General features: G+C 49.9%; 1 protein-coding gene across 3 annotated transcripts in view; it reads right to left on the bottom strand.

Moving 5' to 3' along the window:
* Positions 1-15,495, bottom strand: part of LOC149339606 (uncharacterized) — a 62,449-nt gene extending 46,954 nt beyond the window's left edge. The window contains exons 1-2 of one of the 3 annotated variants that reach the window (XM_089548317.1): positions 14,643-15,495; positions 2,987-3,681 (exon numbers count right to left, since the gene is read on the bottom strand). In XM_089548317.1, coding sequence (XP_089404443.1) covers positions 2,987-3,638 — 652 coding nt within the window. In that variant the 5' untranslated portion in view covers positions 3,639-3,681; positions 14,643-15,495. The remainder of the gene's footprint in view (positions 1-2,986; positions 3,682-14,642) is intronic. The other 2 variants (XM_089548315.1, XM_089548316.1) reach the window with 2 other exon arrangements.
* Between the last annotated feature and the right edge of the window lie 4,189 nt (positions 15,496-19,684).

The following is a 19,684-nucleotide window of genomic DNA, read 5'->3' as shown; positions in this document are numbered from 1 at the left end:
GCGCCAAAATAGATGCGATTTGAGAAGCTTGCAGGCAAAGCAGCGTCTCAAGTGCATGTAACTCGTCGAAATGGGCAAAATTTGTAGGGCCACAGCGCCGAGAGTAACTGCGTTTCGAAATTCTAAAAACAGATATGGATACTACTTATGGCGGGTTATAGACTCTCAATTATTAAAGAGCCTAACATAAATAGTTAAAAGCATAACTCTTCAGTATTAGTTAACCAGCCTTCTAGTTAGCACACCTCAGCTGTATAATGATCTAACACACCGCTCACAACGCTATGCCGAAAAAGGTGCTCTTCTAACTCGTGTAAAGTCTCAGGTGAAACACCGTGTATGCTAGCCGCGAGGACACTTCGCACACTGCGTGACGCGGATCGCAGTATGTAATGTATGTCACGCCGCGTTTCCTCCTTGCGTATACGTATCGCGGCAATGGCGCGTTTATACGTGCAAGCACAGAGCAAAGCGAAACGCTTTTGTTTCGACAGAGCGCTTATCGAGGTTCGCGTTTAAGCAAATTTTGTTATCAAATGACAAAAGAGAGCGACATTTCTGGCGTATTTTCGCTGTGGTACCACTGAATTCGACGTGGCCGCAGCTCGAGGCTTCAGCGCATTTTCTCAGCACACATGTCAGCAAAAATCTTGCATTGTACAAACACGACGTCGCTGAAATAATTGAGTGTTGTTTCTTCAGAAGTATTTGTTTAAGATAAGCACCATGCAATAAATCTAGTTACGCAAAGCCAAGGCTGAAGGAATACAGAACAACGTTCGCGGACTTAACGTCCTCAAGAGAATAAATTGACTAAGTCATTTAAAGGGACACTGAAGGACAATATGAGATTGGTCCTGTCTTAATAGATTACCGAGTTCTAATCATAAAGACATTGCTTTTGCAGGAAACGCAGCTTTTACAAGCAAGAAAAAGAGATAAAATCGAATACAGGTGTAACCACTGACAGCAGTTTCCGCAAGTAAACTGAAGTGCTTCAAGGCCATTTTTCCTGGGGGATGCGGATCTCTGAGGCTAGGCTACACCTCCATTTACTTCTAACGGTGATCACGGAGTCTTATCGCGCCTTCACGTCTCAGGGTTGAATCCGGTACCGAGAGAAAAAGAAAACGTTCATCTTTCAAATCCATTTTCTTTTCACAATAAATGCGTACTTTGCAGCCAAACAAACATCGACATAGTCAGAAAGAACCATAGAATCGATTTCTGCCCAGAACAAAATTTGGAAGTAGTTAATCTCAGCGTCCCTTTAAAAGTACACCTCAGGAGTCCGATAAATCCTATTTCTGAGGACACATTTCGAAACAGAAGCTTCCCCGACACCTCCTCGAAGCATGCAAGCATACAGCATGCATGTGGTCTGACGTTACACACAAATGTGACCACTTCATTTAACGAGCAAAGGTAGGAAGTCCAATTAGCAGATCGTGTGCCCCAGCTGCATGCGTCAGTAACTGCACTGCACTACATACTAAAGGGAACCGCTGTGTTATCTAGCTATGGTTACGACATTAACAACGACAGCAAAAAAGGCCGACAGCCAGTGTTTGACTTCATGATTATAAAGAGGACTTGCCCGTGCTAGACATATACATGCAGAGCTTACCACTCGGCCCATTTTTCTGTGTTTCGATTACTTTTTTTTTTCTTACTTGCAGGCTGGAGGAATTTCCGATTGCGACAGCGTGTCGGATACGCAAAGTTTCGTAGGCTGAAGGAAACGTTGGACCAGCGTTTGACATGCAGTGACAGCTGCGAAGGTTTGACACTAATGAAATGCCAATCCAGAGCTGTCAGCAAACATCCGTAGCTAGAGACAATGGCCCCTGGTCCACAGGCCAGGGATGCGAACAGAGTTTCGTGACACCGCGCACAAGGCACCGCCTTGTCATGCGACGTGTAGATAGTCACATATATACTACATGCCCCTATATATGAGCCTGAGATGAGGAGAAATTTGTTACTACGCCTGGTTCCACAACGGTTGCATGATGCATTGCTCTACAGCCGAGAACTACCTTTATTTCTGTGAAACAAATCTTCAGAGGCATCTGTGTCTCAAGGTGATTTCAGTATGAGCGTTGTTACTAGTCCTAGACGAAATCGTGCCGGCTACACGCGTCTAAATACCACTGACTAGTCACGAGATTGTGCCGGAACAAACGAAAGACATTCCGGGCTTATTGCACTCTAAACACAAAGGAATACAAAGGGAGTAAGCTCCCTTTTTTACCTCCATATCGGTGTATTCGTGATAAGTGTGTATTACATCCGGATCTGTTCATCGTCATGCAACCACCAGTGTGCACGCATCCCCCCCACCCCCCAATACTCATGCCTATGGCGTCACAACATGTGCATGCATGCATGCATGCCGACCTGCCAGGCGCCACAATATGCGGTCGGCGGAAGCCACAGTCTAGCACATAGCCCCGTCTTTGAACTACCCCATGGATTCCTGTTTCGGCAGCATCGTGCAAAGAAAAACGAACGGCGTTTTCCCTTTTCAGGGTTCGCCCGCCATGCCTCTACAGGGTTTCAGCCGCCAGTCTCCAAAGTCTTATTCTACATGCCGTAATACACTTTCGACCGAAAAATACTGGTTTCGCTAGCTGTGATCACTTTTTACCATTATTACCTGCGCATTTTCGGCTGCTCCAATGCAGAAAATGTAGACAAGCCGGATCAAACTGGCAACACAGATTAGCCTTTCGTTAAGACGGCCATGCAGCAGTAAGCAAGGAACCCTGGCAGATTTGGAAACCAGTTCAAGATCTCGACATTCGGTCGCGGCCATCCGACGCTACCTTGACCGGAAATTCTTTTTCACCTGTGCCTCGCATTCACTGCAGGTGTTCCAAGCCCCTCCATGCAGTGCGGCCCCCATCCGTGGCCCATGCAGCGGCGCGGCGACGACGCATGAGCCGGACCCGAGACTAGACGAGAGGCAAGACAAGACACTCACCGGTGCTGACGGGCACGTAGGGCGGCGGTCCGTGCGCCTCCGCCGCGGCGGCCGCCCTGAGGCCGTAGCCGTCCGAGTAGGCCGCGAACGCATCGCTGCGCGGCGGTGGCGGCGGCGGCGGCGCCGGGTGCGGCGGTGCCGGGTGCGGAGGCGGTGCCGGGTGCGGAGCGGGGGGCACCACGCGGTGCTGCTGTTCCTCGGCCGCCTGCAGGTACGCGGGCTCGACGACGCGGGCCGCCTGCGGCGCCGGGTACGCGGCCGCCGGGTACGGGCACCAGGCCTGCGCCGAGTAGGCCGCCTGGCACGCGTCGGCGGCCGTCGGGCCCAGGTCGTAGCCCTTGGCCGCGGGCCACAGGTTGAACGGCTTGCGGTCGGCGGCCGCGGCGGGGTAGAAGTAGCTGGCCGAGTCGCGCACCACCCCCTGCTGGTAGGCGGCGTGGTGGGGCGCCGCGTCGAAGGCGTCGGCGCCGGGCCAGGGCGAGGCCCAGGGCGACTGGCGGATGACGCCTCCGGCGGCCATGGGGTCGACGCCGCAGTCGGCCTGGCCGTACGCGAGCCGCTTGGCCGGGATGTGCAGCGGCTGGGGCGCCTCGAGGCTCGAGCGGCTCGCGGCGGTCTCCTCGTACAGGCTGCCGCCGGCGCCGCCGTTCATCGCTCGCCGCGCTTACGGCACCGACGGTGGGCGCACGCCGCACCTGTGTCACGAGGAGGAGGAAGCGTCAGTCCGGGGACGCCCCGTCGGAGGCAAGTACACTGCACACTGCATGCACTTGCATAAAACATCGCCACGAGCCATGCATAATGCCTGGATACGCTGTACCGGAATCACAACAGCAACTAACGACAGCGGACACGGATGCATTCACGAAGCCCAATGGTCCAGGAGACTGAGACAATGAACACGCTTTGTGGCTGGAGGACATTGCTGAGTTTTAATAGCCTGATATGCAAGAAAAAAATTTAAAAAGAAACAGCGCGCTTTCTATACATGTTTGACAGCTGTATGAAGTCGGAGGAACAAACGATTGCTTGGAGGATGGCGTATCAATCGGGCCAAAGAATGTCCGCGTCTTACCGGGTGGCGAAAAGAATATGCTCCTTATAAGTTATTTCAAAGCGTCCACAACTCCTTAGTGAGACATATCCGTTAAATTCTCAAAATACTTAGGCGTACTAGAACCAATATTTTCCTTCTCTTAAATCCCTTTTTAACCGCTCGCTTAGAGAGTTCAGAATTCTCCATATTCCTGTCAGCCCGGTCAGTTTTAAGATAGGGAGATATATGAAAAAAAGAAAAAAAAATCGGTTATCGCAATTCCTCGCTTTCAAGCGGTGTTTTCTGGTCATTCAAAATAATCAAGGACGCAGAGGACGCAACGGATTGCACGCACTCCGTCGTTCGCTACGTAAGTACCAGTCGATGCGCTAGCGACTGCTTGTTGAACAAGCACCACAGAACACTAAAACTTTCCGGTATGAGTTACATAGAGCTCACGTCCGCACGCAAACTCGCCTTCGTCGTAAGTTATGACTTCCCATAACCCGGGTAATAATAAATTCATCCGCAGGCGTGGCCTGCTGCTGCCATAAGCAGGTCCCGCCGGACATAATACAGCGTCTCGGACACATCTTCCAACTCTCAGCGCCTCGGTATTCTGACCAAAACGGAGAACGGGGAAAGAGTTCAGTCGCACACAGCGAGGTCTCCGTTTGATCGTTCTTTAATCGGACAAAAGAAAGACAAAAGCTACTCGCGACAATGCGACGTGCCATTGCCCTCGCACTGCCCGCGCACGCTGTTTACTATACGGCAAGCACAGCGACACCCATGCATGGCTGCGAATACGTCACATGCGGCGTTATCAAGCCGTATAATCGGACACAACACGTTTTATGCCTTGTAACAGACGCGCGTAAAACGAATGCCGGCCGACGCGGAACACTTGACGTTTTCTATGGACGCGCGAGGGAAAGGGGGAGGGCAAAAAGGAGCGTCGGTCGTTCGCTCGTCTCTGTGTGTCTCCGTAATGGGTGCTTAAAGGTTGCCCCACAGCAGCGTCTGTTCCCTTTTCCGTTCTTTTTACATATGTTTGTTGCTGGGCGAAACGGAGATGGGGGTTGGGGGGGGAGGGGGTGACGGTGTTCGACTATCAGAAGACGAGATCTTCGACATGGAGCTCATGCGTGAGTTTTATTCAACGCATATGCGACACATGCGAGCTGTCACGCTGAATTCGAATGAAGTACATATACACTGACGGAGTAAAGCCAGCAATTTGACAGGTTATTTTCAGCGGATACGAGAGGGTTATAGTATATATGCTGCACTGTTTGTGGCTGACAAGCATAGACCAACAAGCCATCATCAAGCAAGCTGCAAACTCTGAAACACTGTACAATTAGAGAGCGTTACGCGCTCATTGTCGATGGCATACCTCGACCATTGCCTTGCCGTCCACACGAAGCTACAGTATATATGACCGCGAAATATCGAAAGAGGTCACACGTATTGGCATCTGGAACTGGGTGGAACGATACTGCACGAACCAACACCTTATCACACTCCGTGGTCGCCGGCCCCGAGTGAGGCGACTTTAGTGGAATTATAGTACAAACGTGGACGACAAAGACTCAATTATAACGTTCGCATTTCCTCCGTGGGTAAAGCGTTCATATCTCCTCTGGTAAGGCAGATTACGAGAAAGCATTTGAATCATAGAAAATATTTCATCCTGAATCAGGGTGTAGAAGAGCCTTATGTAAAAATACTGGAATATATCTATAGGCTGGCATAGTCCTCCATAAAGTCGGAAATAAAATTGCAATAAGGAAGGGTGTCAGGCAGGCAGACACGACCTCGCCTATGCTCTTCAGCGCCTGCTCACAAGTGGTATTCAGAGGCTTGGAATGGGAACAGTTAGGGATAAGAGTTAATGGAGAATACCTTAGTAATCTGCGATTCGCTGATGACACTGCCTTGCTAAGTCATTCAGGGGATGAACTGCAAAGCGTAATCAAAGACATAGACAGGCAGAGCAGAAGGGTGGGCCTTAAAATTAAAATGCAGAAAACCACAGCAATTTTCAACAGTCTCACAAAGGGACAGCAGTTACAATTGATCGCGGGAATCTGGAAGTGGTTATGGAATACGTCAACTTAGGGCAGGTAGTGACCACAGATCCGGAGCTCGAGATGGAAGCAACTAGAAGAATAAGAGTTGGGTGGAGCGCATATGATAGGTTCCCTCAGATCATGAATGTCACTTTAGCAATATCCCTCAAGAGAAAAGTATATAACAGCTGTACCTTACCGGTACTCACCTATGGGGCTGAAACGTGGATTCTAACGAAGAGGGGTCAACTTAAGGACAACGCAGCGAACTATGGAAAGGAGAGTGTTAGGTGTAACGCTAAGAGGGTGGATCACAGAACAAATGCGGGTTGCTGACATCCTAGTCGAAATCAAAAATAAATTGGCTTGGGCAAGGCACGTAACACAAAATCAAGGACACCAAGAGAAGGCAAGAGCAGCAGGGGTGGGCAGAATGTTAGGTGGGCGGATGAGATTAGGATCTTCGCTGGGATAAGGTGGTCGCAGCTGGCACTGGACAGGGTTAATTGGAGAGATACGGGAGAGGCCTCTGTCCTTCAGTGGACGTAGTCAGGCTGATGATGACATACAACCCACAACTCCGCAGACGAAATTAAAAAGCCAGGTTCTTCAATCAACGACTCCCGCTGTCAATGGCACCCGCGTACACGTGGTCGCGGAGCGTTTCACGTGGTACCGCCGATAAGAACGGAAAGAGTATACGAGCACGACCGGCTGCCCTCCCTATTTCCACGCAATCCTCTTGTATACAGCTCCACGCATGGAGTTACACACTCCGCAGTGAGTTTTCTGCAGTTCGAAACCGTCCGCGATAAGCACTGCAGCGAGCCGCACACATGCACGCGTATGTGCAAGCGCCGGAAAACGCACCTGCATGACGCTCAATGAAAGAAACAAGAAACAGAGATAAAAGGAAAATGAACAAGCCCTGTCGCAATGCTTTCGAGCTGTGCGTCTGCCATCACTGCGTGCATGCTGGAGACCCAAGGCCTCTCTCAACAGACGCCTGCGACCACGCTGCGCGACATGCTCGCCCATATACGCTGCGTCTCAAAACGCTGGTGCAGTGCGGGCAAAGCTTCGGATGACGTCAGTGAAACGGGAAAGTATGCAAGCCACAGCGCCCCCAGTTACGACTTCGATCCGCACGCCAGAAGCACCAGATGGCGTGGTAAGCGTGCAATGTGTGTTCCTGCCTTGGTTTGACGTGAAATTTCGCTTTGGAATGCCACTGCAGTCGTTCCATTTGACTCTGTTACAGCACTGTTCAGGCTCCTTATTATTTAATACCTTTCGATATTTTGGATATAACGGAGTGTTGAATTGCGCATACGGTGGTTAACAGCGGGATAACAACCCGTTAGGCACGCATACACTCGTTCTCAAGAATGTCATAACGGGAAACGCAGCGATCCGAACGCAGTCTACTGTGTTTACTGGCTCAATTTTCGCGTGGAGAAACGCGCCAGTAGAACTTTCGAAGCTTTCTCGGTCATTTCCACCTAGCGCCATCTATCGTCTTCCAGTAGCGAATACCGCGTTGCTCGATGGGAATATTTTTACATATAATTGAGAGAAAACTAAAGAGTGCGGCGAGATTATGCACGAAGGTGTTGATACTGATGGCCTACTCTTGCTATGCGCTGCACAGTATGGCTTGCAAAATGCTTTTGCACTCACACCACCTGGTTTTGACGGCCTTGGGAAATCAGTGGGGTGTACGAAACATTCGATATTACCGCGGTAATTTTTTACTATCAGCACCGTGCAGCAGCCGCACAAACTAACAGCTCTTGTCCAGTGTATGCGGTCTTGAAAGAAGAAGAAAAAAACGCATCAGTGAAGGCGCAAACATGCACTGCCATTAAGCCTGAGGACATCATCATCATCATCATCATCACTATCAACGTGTGCAGACGTGACAGCCCCAGATATCGTTCCTACTTAACCATTCTGCTGAGCATGTACTATGTAATGCTCCGCAGCAGTGGGTCTGTGTACATTGCAGAGTGTGCTATGCCGATGTTCAGGCGCGCTTTGCAAGCACCCCTCACCTTGTGCTAAACCTCGAAATGATTGCCAGCAGCTGTGTTTGGGTGGCCAAATGTCTTTCTTCCAGTTTAGCGAACGCGATTTGAACAGCTCGATTAATCCAACTGGAATACGCAAAAACCGGGAACACGCAACAAATGGCACAGCGCAACGAAACCTTCGTGAGCATATCCGTGAAAGACGTATACGTTGTCACAGCGTTTACGCGGCATTTGGTGCCGGTTCCTAGGCATCTGCAAACAGCACATGCAAAACGTAATTGGCTACCTGGGCTCTGCACTAGGAGGTGCTTGCAGATCGCGAATTCAATTCGGGGTATTCAGTGGGACGTCAATAATTCAAAATACCCGCGTAAGGAAATGTCAGATGCTGGACACGATCATAGGTGTTCGGCGACCCAGCACTGAGAAGGCCAGAGGAAAGTATTGACAGGACTTATATAAAAAGCAGCGATGATCGAGCCCTTTCCTGAAGGCGCACTCAAAGAAGAGACGAGTTTTCGCGAGTCGTTGATTCCATATTTATTTATTTATTTATTTATTTACCCTCAAGGCCTAGGAGGCGTTACAGAGGCGGTGGGTACAGGGGTTGAACAAAATTCCAACAGAACAATTTGAAAAAAAAAAAGAGATAAAGCACACGCATACAGGCACTCCCGCTTGGGCAGCACTGCTGCCTGCAGTATTTGGAAATAAATAAAAACTGAAACATATGTTGAAGGGCTTAAGAAAAGAAACAAAGTGCTCTTACAAGGGTAGACGTGCAGGCTAGTTGGTGAACCATGATTCTTTAAAACAGCGCAAAAGACAAGCGCTGTGTGTGTCTTTTCTATCTGTGTCCCTGTCTTTTGCGCTGTTTTAAAGAATCAAAGTGCTCTAGACACAGCAAACAAGTGATAAGAAAAAACATGAAATAAGCAGGCTAGACAGTCAAAAAATTTTTAGCGCGTCTTTGAATGCCACAGGATCTTGAATATAGGCAATGGAGGGGGGAAGGTGGTTCCAATCTGTTATAGTTTTTGGCAAGCAAGAGTCAGAAAACAGATTTGTACGGCAGTGTGGGGCGCGAACTTTATATGTGTGATTGACACGCGTTGATACGTAAGTAGGCACAGAAAAGAGTTCACTTTTCAGTAAAGGGTTACTGAAATCAAATCTATGAAACAGGCACAAACGGGAGATCTTCCTTCGAATGTGCAAGTTCGGTAGGCATAGTTGTGATTTCATTAAGGAAACACTTGAAGTACGGGCATAATTAGACAGAATGAAGCGCACTGATCGATTTTGGATTGCTTCGATGTCGTCGGTTAGTGTGGAAAGAGCTGGGTCCCATATTGCGGAAAATATAGAAGATTTCGGCTAAGATTTCTCTCACAGCCTCCTGTTTGCCTTCAGAGATACGAAGCTGAATCCGCGAGGGGAACATGAATTTTTCTGGTTACAGTTTTGTGGTGTGTGTACGATACGGTCACACACACCAAGCACACCAAGCACGACAGCTCGTAATACACCGACAGTCCGCCAGAGACACACGCTTTTCGTTTAGCCAACGTTGTCTCTTACGAGAAACACTGGCTCGCTGACACGGATCAGATCGTTTGCGAGGCAGTAAAAAAGATAAACAGATACCCGCTCTAAAGAGACCAGGAAAAAAGAGAGGGGGGCTTTTTCACAACAGGCGACCCGCACTCGTTGTCGCCGCGGCGGCGGCCCAAACGAGCCGTAAACGAGCAAACGCGCATACGTGTCCCCGAAAAGCCCGCACGCTTTCTGGAGAGCCGTCGCCGTGCAGGGTTTCGCGCGCTCGTGCATGCGTGTACGTCTTTCAGTCGCCGATAGGCATCGCCAAGACGGAGCAGCCAGGCGGGCCGGTCAGTCCCTTGCCGACGTCCGGCCCCGACGGCCCGCCGCTAACCATGCCGCAACTAGCACAGGGCGCGCGAGCCAGGCAGACAGGGCAAGCCGCCAGGAAAGAAAGGTTACGAACGACGAAAAAAAAAAAACAATAGAACCAACAGTGCAAGAAAACGGAAATGAACGGCAGCCCACAGCGCAGTAAATAATAGAGCAGGCCGCCATGGACATGCAGTAAATAAAAAACATAAAAAGGGGGCAGGAAAGGGAAGCTGCGCGCAGCGCCCTCTGCATGGGCAGCCAGGACCGTCGCTTAGCGGCCGATTGGAAAGATACTGAACAGGGGATAAGAGGGGAGGGGGGGAGACGGTATTATGTATAGGGTATAGTTATGTAAACGTGGCTGCACCGACGGAAGGGAGACGCGGCCTTGAAGTCTAACCGCACACACAGCGAGGCGTGCAAGCGTCAGTATGCGTGCGTGCATACTGCATGCTTTCCTGCTAGGCGTGGTGAAATGCAAGCCCCAGACCAGCCTGCGTATGCGTTGTGCCGCGCTGACGTAAACGTACCAGGAGTTGGTATCTCGGGAACAGCGACCACGTTATGAGGGCGCTGGCCGTGCATAGGACGAGAAACGATTCAGTGTGCTCAAGCTACACGTCGAAGTTCTGCAGGTTGATCCGAATTAGAGAACTTCGCTCGCTCATAGCGACAGCAGCACCTTCCCTACACGGAGCGCGTTTCTTGAGCAGATATAGGCACACGAGTGGCGACCAAAGAAAACCGAGTTTGAAGTGAGTGCTACCAGTTGCGATTACGTGTAAGAATGGCGTGCTTTATGAGATTACCCTAAGTGGGAAAGCGCATTAACTAATAGCCCCTATAACGTGGCTGCTGTAAACGAGGCCTAAATCCCGCGACTTTCGAGAAAAAGAGTCATTTTATTAATCTTTCTCAAGCGGACTAAGGCGGTTTAGGGCCCCATGCCGTCTTCCCAATAATTTCCACAGTGAGGAGTCGTTCTTCGCGAGTACCGTAATACCTGTACCAACTAACGCAGATTCGTGATTTTTTTCTTTATACAAATGGCAGCGTGTACGAGCGTTTACGCATAATGCCATCTTTGCCACATGTAATCAAGCAACGGGCTTTGTTTGTTAGTCGTGTAGCGGAGCACTTAAGGAACATCTTAAGCTCAAAAAGCACATTAAGGTTGGGAGAACTCTTGCCGTGCTTTCCGAGACGTTTTAGTCTTTAGGAGTGCCGTAACGGCTCCACTATAAAGACTGAGAAGCAAACTCTTTTGCCATATATATGTCATATATGCAATATATAAACTCCTTTGTAAATATATATGCCAGCATAGCAAAAACTGGCCAAATTGTGATGTATATGAGCCTTCGATGAGCTTCGTATGTACAGAGCTTTTTCATACCTCCGAATATTCCTTCGCGGTCTGCTTTCCAACCTTTGTTTACATCAAAAAGGGGTGGAGATAAATTATCGAAGCGGAGCACAGGTACCATGTGCACGACAAAGGTACAGTTTAACACAATTTTGAACTTGCACGACCACATTTTTCTTTTCTTGGAGTGATCGTTAGATGCTGTCCAATAAAAATTAGAGCACAGGATATTGGAAACAAACCGGCTAGCTATGTTTATGCATTCCGTTCAGCTTCTTCCAAAAATTAACCGCTTTAGGTTATACAGACCTAAAGGGATCACCTTAAAAACACGTCAGACAACTTTGGCCACAATTATACATGCTTATTTAATGGACGCTTCGTGCATACTTGAGCAGCTTTATAAGGCCTCTTACATATGAGGCTTTATGGCTGTAAACTTTCGAAAAGATAATGCCAAATTAATGACATCTCCATCTGCGCGGAAACATACGCCTCATGGGCCAAGAAATTATCTGTCAAGTGTACATAAATGTTAGCACCAACAGAGGTGCAGCTGCAAAAAAAAAAAGACGTTTATTGCCTATCAAATAAATGTCCGTACGCGTATATATATACATGGCCCACAAGAAATGCTTAATGGTCGCCATAAACAACTCTCTTTTCATCGCCCATATACGACTCGATCTGATGTGGTGATAACTACCGCGTTACTCGCGCCGCAGCTCTTCAATGGACGCCCTTCTATACGTAACACGACGCAAGCGGTCCTTGTAAGCGTTGCTCATCGCTCTGACTTCCAAGGCACGCGTCTTTCCGCGACGTGAGCGTCCGCTGAGTGCACGTCAAAACATTCGCCCAGCGCAGGAAGGCCAGGGTGAAGACGTTAAAACACCGTTATCTCGTTGACGACGTCTTAATTGCCTGCTTACGTAGCTGCCCCGGCTGCCATCGACAAAACCGGATAAAGATAACGAAGGAAAATGAAATGAGCGTCCGCTAATCCCATAACGCCGGCGACACTGCTGATAACGCTACAGAAAGCCGTATATACACAACAGATGAGTGCAGCTCGGTACTGCATTAAAGGTACATACATACTGATGAGAGGCTGATACGTTCATGTTACTGAAGCAACATAACTGAAGCCAAGCTATCCTAACGCACAGTGCATACGCGAACTGCCTGTACGCTTCAGAGCCTGCTGAAAAGCAATGATGTAGTGCATGGAATGAGCGACCATGCATTCGTAAGTTTGAGACGCAAACAGCACATGTAAATAAGGGACGACAGAAAGAGATAAGCCTTGAAAAATGGCTTCGCTCTCTCGATAATGGCGGCGGATACTACGTAATGTCATCAGAACATACATACATCACGTCTAGCCGTGTGCAGACCTCTGATCCAGGGTCCACATTGAGCGCAGAGCCTGAACCGACTGTACGCATTCCCTTACCGCCGAGATTCCGCAGCCACAGTGAGGCTTGCAAACGAGGGTACGATTGCAGCCGACTCCCATCATTCGTGAATGATCACCGGAAACCGCTTTCCCTTGCCGCGCCCCCATGGCAGTGATGTGAACTCTATATACGAGGAAATTAATTTAACATCAACACAACAGCGCACCAAAGCACAGAACCCAGCAGATGTGCAGTGTTTTGCGCGCCGATGCCAATAAACTCTACATACGCGCTTTCGGTGGTCTGTTCACATTTTACGCGCACCGTGGCGTTTCTTTCTCGTAAACAGGGCCATTAAACCGACGTCGCTGAAACATGATCCGGAGGTCACTGGAGCTAATGTGTTGTTGGGAGTCGTCGTGGAGGCACCTCGTCGCGACCCCTATGACGTTAGGAGTTTCTGCACTCTTACCCGCAGCGGACACTGGCCGTCGCACATGCAGGACACTATCAATCTGGAACATGCATCTATCTCACTGTCCCCATTCACATAGCTTAGAAAACGTATCAGATCAGCCATCGAGAGTAGCATAGCACGAACTTCGCCGGGAAAGTTATGTATAGTGAACACTGAGGAGTTGCTTCACTTTTATGTATGGGCCCAGCGTTTCTGGCATGCGCGTTATTAAGGATATAATGGCAAAAATAACACGACAGGAACTGGCAGCATAAGCTCAGTAACTCCCATGAACTCAACTTGTCTTGAGAACCACGATGAGTTTGTGCAAACTGTGCGGTATATACTTCAAAGCTGTCCCTGCACATATGAAAAACAATCCCGAAGCCTCTTCTTTGCTGCACTCCGTAAGTCATTCAATGGGTAAAGTCGCCACTGATGCCGCTCGAAATACGAAAAAGGGAATATGTGTAGCATGAAGCTGTGAAGAATGGAGAGAAAGGGGAAAGAAAGGCTAAGTATCGAAGAATGCCTGTAAACACTTTATGACTGGCCCATTGCTGCCGTGCTTCCTTTCAGACAAAGGCACAACGATGCAGACAGACGTCGCGGCCGCAGCCAAGAAAACAAAAAGCACTACTCAAACCGTTCCCGAATAGCAGTAGATCAATTATTCTGCGTCGAACCGAAATCGCAGACGACGATACGGTAAAGCACCAAATGAATGAACCCCACACAAAACGAAATTGGTCCCTGGGAAAATGGGGGGCCAATTAAGGGCGTCCGGTATACATATATATAAACGATCGCCACTTGCCGCGACACTTGGCCCGGAAAAAGAAAAGACAAGAGTAAAGGCGTGACAAGAAAGATCGTCAGCGCTGCACGCCGTTGACACCGTTCCTCGGGCCAGACCGGTGTCCCTTCTTCGCGCAACCGCCCGAGTGTGCGGCAGCAGCAAAATAAAGCAGGAAGCGTCCGTTTTATGGGTGCGTATAAATTACAGCAGCCAAGCCGTATAATGACGCCGACAGCGTGTATTTATCCGGCCATCTTTAAAACCGCACCGACGGTTCCCGAAGGGCCCACGCCGCGCAGAGCACCGGCGCCGCTTTCGCGAGGGGAGAAGAGAGTGGCCGGCCGTCGTATAAAGGCCCTAAAAAGCGGAGCTACCGTTCTCGTAAATATCGGCCGCGGCCGGACAGGCGAGCGACCGGCGTTCGACCTCGGCTCCGTGCGCGCGCGCGTGTCGCGAACGGCACCGGTATACGAAAAGACGCGAAGACGCACTAGATTCGAAAGGTCGCGAAATCATGACGGACAATCAGAGTGGCACTACTAATGCAGTGCAAGTATACGGTGCATGTATACTTACAGTGGGCGCGGCGTCGCGGCAGAGCTGAGGGACGGTGATGTCGCAGCGGGGCCCAAGTTGCGCGGCTGTGTCCAAACAAGTGGCGCTGAAGAAGAAGCTTCGAACAAGTCGATCTGGTTTTCCGGTTTTTCGCTACGGCTCCAAGAGGAAGAGGAACTCGACAGCGTCCGATGACGGGCTCAGGTCAGGGGCTCCGTCCAAGAAGAACTCCGAGTGCCGACGATGATGAGTTGGAAAAAGAAGGGGAAAAGTGCTTGGCCTCTAGTGGACACTTCTTTCCCACCAGGACGACGACGATGTAGAGGAAAAAAAACTCGTAGTATAAGGTTCTTCTACCTCTCTTCTTTCTCTCTCGTTTTTCGTCTCCCGAAAAAACAAACACACACACGCGACACGCCGTGTCCTCGCGGGCTACGCATCAGCCCATGCTGGCTGCCAGGACCGCGCTCGATGCTGCTGCAGGCGAAGTGCACGACGACGACGAAGCGGGCCGACGCGCCCGTCTCGGCGGGGGCGAGCTACGATGCTGCTGTCGCATGGCTGTAGTCACACACCACTGCTGCAGAAGCCGGCGCGGGAGGAGCTCCCGCGCACGCACGTGCACTTCGGGGCGGCCGCCGGACTGCGGCCGGCACGGCAGCGCGCTACGGCGCGGCGGCAGGACGACGTGGCGGCGAGCCGCGGCATCCCGGCGCGCTCCCCAATGATCACTGTTTGAGCGCGACTCCCTCTTTTCTGCTGCCGAGCTCCGCTTTCGTTTTCTAGGCGGCGACCCCTCGCAGCGCCTGCCTGCCTGCGCCGCCGCCGCCGATGCTGCCGCCACCGCCGCCACCACCGCCTCGGGCGCCCTCTCCTCCTCCTCCTAAACAGAACGCTCTCTCCCGCCAGTGCGCGCTCCACGGAGCTTTTCTCTCCGTCATGTCCCCCCCCCCCCCCCTCCCTGCCGCCGCCTTTTCACACACACGCACACACCACTGTTCGATCGGACACGTCTTCCCCTCTCTCTCTCTTTCTAGCCTAGCACAGAAAGATCACCTCCTCGTCCTCTTTTCTTTTCCTCCTCGTCTTCGTCACCGCAACCCCCGGGAGAGCCGGCGATCCGTCGAGAACGCAGCACCCGAGAATGGCGAGCTCACGAAGCACGTACCGCCATCTGGAGACCAGGCGACAAGCTGCTCGCGCGCCATTCGGGTTCCGTCGTGTCCTGACAAAATACATCGAATTTTCGCATTCATCCAGCGATGAATCCTGGAAATGGCAAGGTCTTCTGTTCCCGGGGAAACTCTTCTTCCGGATTCCTCGTCAAGAAGCAGGAGCTGAATTTTGTGGCGACGCGGACCAACCCTTCGGTGTCTCTGTCCTCGGAGGCAGCGAGTGTTTCTGGGAGAGCGCGCGCTCGGAAGAGTCGTCATAAAACCAGCAGAAGCAGGCTCGCCGAAGTGCTGCTGCTTGCTGCATGTCAGAAGTTACCACGCACGTAAATGGCCCACGCTATTCGCTATTTACTGGCGCGCAAACGACCCTGCAGTATTTGTACGCGTTGCTCGCGCGCGCTCTGCGGCGCTTTCTCTCACTCTCTTTACCGCCGGTGTAAAATATGGCCTGTAAAGTGTTACGTTTATAGAGTAATGGCTCGGGGCGGGCGATAAAAACACACTTCATTCAGAGATCCCGCGCGAATGCTTGGATTTGCGAACGAGTTGGTTTTCAATAAGCGCTCGCGGAGAAGCTCTCTCGTCTCTTGAATGCGGGCCAGGTGATCATTAACACAAGTGCACAAAGAACACGTCAATGAGGACCGCAACGGCTTCGCATCGCATTTAGAGCAGCAGGTAGGCTGCAGTTGCCGTATGACTTAACCAGAACAATGCCTCTGTAGGTTGTACAGTCGCGAGTAAAAAAGATTAGCACACATGACGGAACAGCGGAGCGCCGGAATGGCAACGCGTGGCGCTGCGGGTGGCGAAGAGGCTGATAACGAGAGTGTCGGGCCGTTTCCGTTCTACAGTATTAGGGGGGTTGAGCGGACTGTCAGGGACCAGCAAAATTACTGGCTAAAAGCAGCGCTATCATCTATTGTTCCCGCGAGTTTCTTTTGACAAACCATCGCAGACATAAAAAAAAACAGTAATAAAAAGATGTCATTTTTGCTCATGATAACCGAGCCAAAATAAATGCCGCATGCGCAGTCACGTACGGTCAGCACTTCAGCGCTCGGGCGGTGCACGCTTGATAAAGCTTACTTCCTGCCGTCCCCCCCTAGGCTGCAAACATGGAAACGGCCCGATAGGCACGTCTGCGAACCGTAGCGCCGCGTGGTGAGATATACCAATTCTGATCGCCAGTGATCTGTGCTAATATTTTTTGCACGCGACTGTACCATGCCTGACAGTCAGACTCGACGTCTTTTTTTTTTTTATGCTACTCCATATCTGTGTCGTCACAGAGGTCACGTGAATACCTCTACTCGTAACTGCTGCTACGCATGTTGTCTTCGAGCCCAGCTGCGAGTACTGATACTGACAACCACGGCGAGGCCATTTACTATGGATGTTCTTTTGTTCAACTGCTTTTCGTCTCTTTGCGCGTTCACGTCGCCTATATTTTGCACCAAAAACATTCGTTCTTACGTACTCAGTAGCCGAACGCCATCTACAAAATGTATTTCATCAACTATGGTTCCATTATTGCCATCATAGATAGCTGTAGCGATTCTCTGGACCCTTTGTAATGGGTTAGTTACTATGAGGCATGTGTTCCAAGCTACTACTGCAAACCTACTTCTTTTGTTGTACAATGCTAGGTTACAAACTGCCAAATGTACAAGAATGCGTACGAGCATAAAAGGAGAGATGGTGTACGAGGGCACTGCAATGGAAAAACCGAAGCAGTATGATGAAACTTGGCTGCTTTGCACAGCGCACGCTACCGCGCTGTCAAAATCACTCTTTTTGCGATGCACGTTGAGTCCAAAGACAACGAAAAAAATTAAGGGAAGTGCAAGTGCTTGTGTTTCTTTTTTGTCTGTATACCAGAGCGTGGCGCGTACATTCGTGCGTTCTTCGCTCAGAACTGAAAAGAAAAAAAACGAAGAAATTCTCATACAGAGCCAAAAAAAAGATAGGTAATAAAATTAAGCACGACATATTACTCCAGGAGTGATGACAGCGGGGTAAAAAAATACGGGCTGCAAAGCAAGCTATTAATGACGCTCCGCACAGACGAGCAGTTCTAAACGCTTTGCTGAGACGCGCCGAGCATGCAGTATTACAGATGTAAACTAAATGCCTTGCGCAATACACGTGTGTATGTTCCTGAATTCCCGAGAGTTCATCTGCGTGGGTTGTGGCTTTCACACACCAACGTGACTCAAATGAAAATCTCGCTTTTTTTACGATCACTGCTTCTCGCTGGCCGCGCCAACCGAGAGAGAGAGTGAAAGCCCGAACATTCAACGCAGTGCGCATGCGCGTTGTGAGCACGCAGTGATTCGAGAGTGGTCGAGCATGGTTCGACGTCATTGGTCACGCAGAAAGTGCATGTATGATTGCAACAGCTAAAGCTAATATTAATCAATTATGCGAAGGTGCCTTCGCTGAACGACGGGGGAAGATATTGCATAATCACGCACGTGACTCGAAATTGTGGCCTTCACGCTCTAGCGACTAAACGGCGCCGGCAGGCTTCAGCTTCATACGTAAGTCATGACTAATAGACTAATACGTTAGTCGTATTATTCTAGATGTATACGTAACCTTTGTTGGAAACGAAATGGTATACACTGTTATGAAGCCCTGAAGTACGATAGTACCCTGTTAATTATTCTTTTATTTTTCGAGATTCAGCAATAAAACTGAGATAATACATAGCTGATTAATGACCTTGGGGCTCAAAATGTTGAAAAGACTCTCTTGCAAAAGCGATCAATGCTTGTTGCGAAGACAAATAATACAATAAAAAGCTTAATTGTATACTTATCTTCGTTACACCTCAGGCTCACGAGTGCTTGCGCAGACACTTTGCTGCATTTGAATCGCAAGTGAGACGAGCGAGATAAGGGGTGATAAAGAATGAAACATGTACAGAAAGTTACAATAATTTCATAATCTGCTCATCATTTAAGCACAGGCATGAGACATAATAGATCATGCGAGCTGTACAACTAACACGCGGTCGCACTTTGCCAATGGCTACGGCAAATCAAAAATGCTTAAATTCGAGTAAACATTAGCGACACGTACGCCCACCGGTGAGAAAGAAAAATAAACAGCTGCATATTTCAAGTTTTCGTAATTCTTTTGAAAAATTCCATCACACCGACAAACAACACAAGCATGGAGCATGGTATAGAATGCAGTCAATTTGCTGTGCTTTTTATTGCGAAGAACAACACCACTGTACCATGTAAACTGATTTCCATCGTGCAAAGCTCGTATACTGTGTGAAAAACGAAGTTCTTTCTGTTCATCGGTTTCTTCGCAGCGCCACCAACCCAGCGGAAGGAAGGAGAGTAGCGCGCTTTCCCGCCTCGCAGCGCGACGCCGGAGGAGACGCCACTGGTGCCATCTGGCGAAGAGCAGGAGAACTGCAAGCGCGGTGAGGGACGCTTCTTTGTTGCTTCTTTTGAGGCGTCGCTCGCCGCTTGCGCCTCTGTGGGGTCGACGTCACACCGCGTACGTTACGATACCAGTTCACACGAATGAGTCGATTCGCACAGATAATGTGGAAACATAAAATGAAGAATGGGAAGTTTGTGATTTTGGGTAAGAAATTAATAAGTTGAGTGTGAATGCAACTTCCGTTTTGTTTGCTCGCGAATTTCCAATTTAGTGATCGCCGGCGTTTGGCGCCCTGAAGTTCTTGGTCTACGGCGATGTCAATTTCTTAACTCCCGACTGAGCATGAAAACTCCGGCTTCCTGTCATTCCTTATTGCAAAAGAAGGACAGCAATAGAAAGCTATATCCCCCTCCCCTCCCTGGCCTCTTGCAAAACCTGGATAAAAAGACGCCGCGGTGGCTCAGTGGTTATGGTGCTCGGCTG

The sequence above is a fragment of the Amblyomma mixtum genome, chromosome 6 (assembly GCF_055824585.1).
Source record: "Amblyomma mixtum isolate Tamu chromosome 6, ASM5582458v1, whole genome shotgun sequence".
NCBI lineage: Eukaryota > Metazoa > Arthropoda > Arachnida > Ixodida > Ixodidae > Amblyomma > Amblyomma mixtum.
The sequence above is the reverse complement of the archived record's forward strand: the minus strand, read 5'-3'. Positions and strand labels throughout refer to the sequence as shown.